Below are 6,296 nucleotides of genomic sequence, written 5' to 3'. Positions count from 1 at the left end.
AAAATAATTGACATGAATTGGTCAATTTCTTGTATCAAAGGTAATCTTTAAATCTCCTCTTGGTCTTCCTTCTCTGCATGTGACATCAGAGGACCCCGGCCCCATGCACAACTCATGCACCTACCGAGCGAACGGGTATGCTGACAAGGTAAATGTTGCACTCTAGGAAATGTACAGTCTACCCTTTACATCCGTACACACCTTCCATGTACTAACACTTGCCTGTTCTTACTAGCACTGCCTTTGGTGATGGCTGCTTTATTGAGGGACGTTTTACTTACTATGACTGTGAGATGTGGTTGTCTCACCTATAAACCTTAAGATGAATGCACTAACTGTAAGTCGCTCTGGATGAGTGTCTGCTAAATTCCGAAAATGTAAATGTAAGGCTCTGACTCCCGTATGTGGAGATCTCTCATGGAAGAGGATTCCATGTGACTGCTGTGACTCTGTCACGTGTGCTCCCTCTCCGGCCTCTAGGTCACCTGGCTGCTCTTTAGGGCGCACACCCGTCACCAGCGTTACGCGCATAATGACACTCACCTGGCCTCCGTCACCTCTTTGATTACCTGCCCTTTATATGTCACTCCTTTTGGTTTCTTCCCCAGTCGTCATTGTTGCTGTTTCATGTCGATGTGCTGTTCATTTTTCTTGTTGTGTTTGTTTATTTATTAAATGTATTCACTCCCTGAACTTGCTTCCCGTCTCTCAGCGTACATCGTTACAGACTCCAATTGTGTGACGTCCAAACCCAAAAGAGCTATTATGGATGGTGAGTGACTGTCAACCTAACAACCCATAATCACACTGCCTCTGTTTGATTTGGGTAAACAGCACTGACATGTCCCTTGTGCTCAAATAGGCCATGGGACTAAGTGATTTGTAGGGAGTAGTGATGATAAGACCTCCTGTGGTGATAACACCTCTAACCTTGTTTATTTCCATATCCTTTAGGTTTTGCCAGCATTGGGCCTCTGCTGCTCTCAGATCAGCTATCCACACCAAAGGGTGGTTTCCTACCAGTCAGTCCCTCACTGGTCAATGACGATGATGAAGATGCTGTCTGGTGTGACATCAAAATGGATGGGAAGATGGATAAGTGTGACAACCCAGAGGATATACTGGAACCTTTGATGTGGAGAAGTATCGTGATAAGGAAGAGCTGTTCTACACTCGTTCCATGGAAAAATAACAACATGTAGAGGAGGATGAAGCCGTGCCCTTAGAGGGTGAGGAGTCAGACGTGGTTCAGATGGTATTTAGAAAGGGGAAGATATGAGGGTACACATGGGTCGGGTATGAGGGATTTAGAGTTGATAAGGGGAGAAGGTCAGGGTTTAGAGCTGAGGAGGGGGTAGAGTTTAAAGAGAGAGGGAGGGATCAGTGTTGATAGAGGAGGAGGGCTCTAGTGTGAGGGAATGAAGAGACCTCATCCTTGGGATCAGGGATGGGGAAGAAGTCCGTATCACAGGAAGAGGTGCTTTCACAGTCCATGAAGGAATAGGGATTTTGGGTGGGCGAGGAGCAGCTACTGGATAAGGGGAAGGAAGGAAGAGAGCAGGCTGTGGGGAGATCTTGGCTGATTATGCATGGCCTGCTTGGCCAAACACGACTCCAACACCATCATTAAGTTTGCTGACGACACAACAGTGGTAAGCCTGATCACCGGCAACGATGAGACCCATATAGGGAGGAGGTCAGAGAACTGGCAGTGTGGTCCAGGACAACAGCTTCTTCCTCAATGTGAGCAAGACAAAGGAGCTTATCATGGACTTCAGGAAAAGGCAGGCCGAAAAGGCCCCCATTAACATCGATGGGGCTGTAGTGGTCGGGTCAAAACGAAATATCATGGTCCAAACACACCAAGACAGTTGTGAAGAGGGCACAACAAAACCTTTTCCACCTCAGGAGACTCAAAAGATTTGGCACGGGTCCCCATATACTCAAAAAGTTCTACAGCTGCACCATCAAGAGCATCCTGTTGCATCACTGCCTGGTATTGCAACTGCTCGGCATCTGACCGTAAGGCACTACAGAGGGTAGTGCGTACGTCCCAGTACATCACTGGGGCCAAGCTTCCTGACATCCAGGACCTATATAATAAGGTGGTGTCAGAGGAAAGCTCGTAAAATTGTCAGAGACTCCAGTCACCCAAGTCATAGACTGGTTTCTTTGCTACCACACGGCAAGCGGTACCGGAGCTCCAAGTCTAGGACCAAAAGGCTCCTTAACAGCTTCTACCCCCAAGCCATAAGACTCTGAACAATTAATCAACTGGTCACCGGACTATTTACAATGGCCCCCCCCATTAGTTTTGCACACTGCTGCTATTCGCTGTTTATTATCTATGCATAGTCACTTCACCCCCACCTACATGTACAAACTAACCTGTACCCCTACACACTGACTCGGTACCCCCTGTATATAGCCTCGTTATTTTATTGTTACTTTCCATTATCTTTTACTTTTAGTTTATTTAGTAAATATTTTCTTAACTCTTCTTGAACTGCACTGTTGGTTAAGGGCCTGTAAGAAAGCATTTCACGGTAATGTCTACACTTGCTGCATTCGGTGCATGTGACAAATAACGTTTGATTTGATTATGATGAACTGGTAGAGACCGGGATTGTTGGTGGAATAGACTCGGGTTTGGCGTTTCAAGTGGCAGTAGGGTCAGTGAGAGACCATACAGTGGTTCATTTAACACCATAGACTTCTATTCCACTGTACACCTGACTCATTTGAAGTAAAAACAAAATTGAAATAAAGTCAATACAACTCCTCTAAAAATTTTAAGACAAATGGATTTGGTTAGGACATTTTCCTGATAAATAATACTTTCTGAACGAACAGCTATGAAGGAAGCAAAGTATGTTTAGCTAAACTAAGAACAGTAATTTCCTTGCCCTTGGAATGTTGATAAGGTTCCTTGCCCTTGGAATGTTGATAAGGTTCCTTGCCCTTGGAATGTTGATAAGGTTCCTTGCCCTTGGAATGTTGATAAGGTTCCTTGCCCTTGGAATGTTGATAAGGTTCCTTGCCCTTGGAATGTTGATAAGCCTCTTTACAGTCATCAATCGATACCATTATTTTCCCAGTCAGACAATTGGCCTCAATATTTGCTTGTACACCCTATGACTAGCTTAATGAGCGTTAAAGTACAACATTGTTTCAACCACAACTCTTATGATGGGATAACAAACCACGTGTAGATAAGTGGTCTCCACAATATCCCCACTAAGTGCTTCATAAGTGCCATAATAAAATGACTATGTGTGTACTATATAGGTACAGTAGGCTATGCATAACCGTTGTCACATTCCATTAACATGACATGAAGAGACGGTTGGTCTGAAATGTGAGTGAGTCATACAGGAGCTCCCGAGTGGCCCAGCGGTCTAAGGCACTGCATCTCAGTGCTAGAGGTGTCACTACAGACCCTAGTTCAATTCCTGGCTGTATCACAACTGGCTGTGATTGGGAGTACCATAGGGTGGTGCACAATTGCCCCAGCGTTGTCCGGGTTAGGGTTTGGCCGAGGTAGGATGTCATTGTAAAGAAGAATTTTCTCTTAACTGACTTGCTTGGTTAAGTAAAATACAATCACTGTACCTTTTAACTGGATATATTGTACATCTATTGTACATTCACTATAAGAATTCAGTTTTCACAACATTTAGTGAGACGCAGCTAGTCAATGATGAACTTAATCCATACATTTAAATAAATATAAATATGTATTATTCCACTTTTTGTCTCTTTCTCTGAATAAATACATTGGCAAACATTTCTGTGTTTGAGAAGAAACTAAGTAGCACCCACATTTACATGGTGAACTATAAAGTACTATGGCAGTAACTTCTTGGAAAGATACTACGGGCTGTATTGCAAACACTGGCAAGAATCATGTTGACGCCATAGATCCATTCATTCCTTAATGTCTTGTTTTTTTCTCCGTTATAAAGTACATTTGTGATGACTTATGAGCCTGATGGTGTTTTGTAGACAGGTGATGGTTTCTCCGATGGCCATGGCACGTAATTTCTCAGTGCTGGCATTAATAGTACAAACAACAGCAGTACAAATGTCACTATGGGAACAAGAATTATCCATCTCTTCTTGTTGTCTCCAGAAATTCTGCCTTTTTCCACTGACGACCTCTCAGTTGCTGTGAACAGAAATTTAGGACATTGTGATTATACTGTATGTCTAAACAACTGAACTCTATTTCTCTCTCTTGCTCGCTCGCGCTCTCTCTCCTCTCTCTCTCTCGTTCAGTAAAGAGGCAATGTCAAGTGTTTTTCAAATCCAGGATATTGTCTATGTACCTGAGTGAAGTGTGATCTCTCTCCTGATCTCCTGTCCCAGGGCCTTGTTCTTTAAGACGAAGGTGATGGTCTCGTTGACTTGTCCCTGTAGATTTAATGTACTGAACACAGTGTAAAGACCCTGTGTGTCCTCTGAGATGTTTGTGACTGTGTTATTGGTGACATCATCACCGCTGTCATCCAGCCAATGCACTGAGGGTCGCGGGTACCCTCCCTGTGAGGTCAAGAGTAGCTCCACATATCTTGGAGATGCTGTGAACTTCAGGTGTGGCTCAGGGTAGTATGCTGAAATAAGAGGCAATGGACACAGTTTAATGGCATGAAAGAATATACAAGTATCTCAGTAAGCATTATACAGTACATCACAAGGAACCCTAAATTGTGTGTCAAATTACTCATTTTCTAGTAAATCAGTAAATTCTCAGTCCACAAAGCAGAAAACCATGTTAAATATGATATCACACCTGCTAATTTCAGGGCAAAGGTTTTCGTCTTACTGCCCAGCAGTGTGCTCACGCAGCAGGTATAGTCTCCTTTGTCCCCCAGGTTGGTACGGTCCAGCCTGAGAGAAGCATTACCCCTCTCCATCTCAGAGTGGTACAGGCTGGTTCTGTTGGTATAGTGACTGCTCTGTCTGTCCAGTTGGTCCTGTCCGTGGTAGAAACTGTGTATCACCTCCAGCCCTCTCTGCCATGTTATCACACTGTTGTCCAGGTCCCAGGCCTTTCCCACAGTGAAGCTGCAGTCTAGGACCACATACTGCCCCACGATGGCAAGTTGAGGCTCACGAGGAACACTGATCTCAAATTCAACTATAGACAGAGGGACACAGACAATCTTACAACCCCATCTAAGAGATGGCATGATTACAGTGACCCTTTCTATTAGATACATGACTCATTACATTAAAGTAATTAGTCACGATTGACCGTAAAAGAAGGTGTACCATGGAAGTGTCTTACCAGAATAGGATGCCTTGATGGTGAGGAGAGAAACAAAACATATTTGAGCGACCCAGGACTTCCAGCTCATGACAGAGTTCACTGTATTTAACCAGTATCAAATTCAAAGTAAGTCCTTCAATGAATCGGTAGCAGTCCATTAACTGGTGTCTTATAAGGTCTCTTGAAGAATGACCGAACTATTGATTTACGTCATCTACTGTACTTTTCACATTTTCTTCACACCTTGGCTGCACCCTCTAACAGGTTCCATGACGTACCATTGCATTCCTTAAAAGGTAGTGTTTCCTGTATGACTTATTTTCTCAGTTATTGCTGTAAATCAAGATCCAACCCCATTATATTTTGATCCTAATTTTGTTTTTTTACAGCCCCCAACAGAGATGCGTCCATTATTGTAAAAACTATTAAGAATTCTCTGTTGTGCAGACATATAGTTGAAGTCAGAAGATTACATACACTTAGGTTGGAGTCATTAAAACTCATATTTCAACCACACCACAAATTTCTTGTTAACAAACTATAGTTTGGCAAGTCGGTTAGGACATCTACTTTGTGCATGACACAAGTAATTTTTCCAACAATTGTTTACAGACAAATGATTTAACTTATAATTCACTGTATCACAATTCCAGTGGGTCAGAAGTTTACATACACGAAGTTGACTGTGCCTTCAAACAGCTTGGAAAATTCCAGAAAATGAAGTCATGGCTTTAGGAGCCTCTGAAAGCCTAATTGACATCATTTGAGTCAATTGGAGGTGTACCTGTGGATGTATTTCAAGGCCTACCTTCAAACTCAGTGCATCTTTGCCTGACATCATGGGAAAATCAAAAGAAATCAGACAAAAATTGTAGACCTCCACAAGTCTGGTTCATCCTTGGGAGCAATTTCCAAAGGCCTGAAGGTACCACGTTCATCTGTACAAACAATAGTACGCAAGTAAAAACACCATGGGAACACGCAGCCGTCATACCGCTCAGGAAGGAGAGGCGTTCTGTCTCTT

At 43.2% G+C, this 6,296-nt stretch overlaps 1 protein-coding gene across 1 annotated transcript; it reads right to left on the bottom strand.

The window, feature by feature from the left end:
* Nucleotides 1-3,718: 3,718 nt before the first annotated feature.
* On the bottom strand, nucleotides 3,719-5,966 carry LOC135525955 (CD276 antigen-like). The gene is made up of 4 exons (XM_064953932.1): nucleotides 5,291-5,966; nucleotides 4,793-5,140; nucleotides 4,329-4,613; nucleotides 3,719-4,168 (listed from the first exon to the last, which is right to left on the bottom strand). The coding sequence occupies exons 1-4, from the start codon at nucleotides 5,358-5,360 to the stop codon at nucleotides 3,981-3,983; spliced, it is 891 nt and encodes a 296-aa protein (XP_064810004.1). The 5' UTR covers nucleotides 5,361-5,966; the 3' UTR covers nucleotides 3,719-3,980.
* Nucleotides 5,967-6,296: the final 330 nt, after the last annotated feature.

This window comes from Oncorhynchus masou, chromosome 32, assembly GCF_036934945.1.
Source record: "Oncorhynchus masou masou isolate Uvic2021 chromosome 32, UVic_Omas_1.1, whole genome shotgun sequence".
Lineage (NCBI taxonomy): Eukaryota > Metazoa > Chordata > Actinopteri > Salmoniformes > Salmonidae > Oncorhynchus > Oncorhynchus masou.
This window is presented reverse-complemented; position numbering and strand designations above follow the sequence as displayed.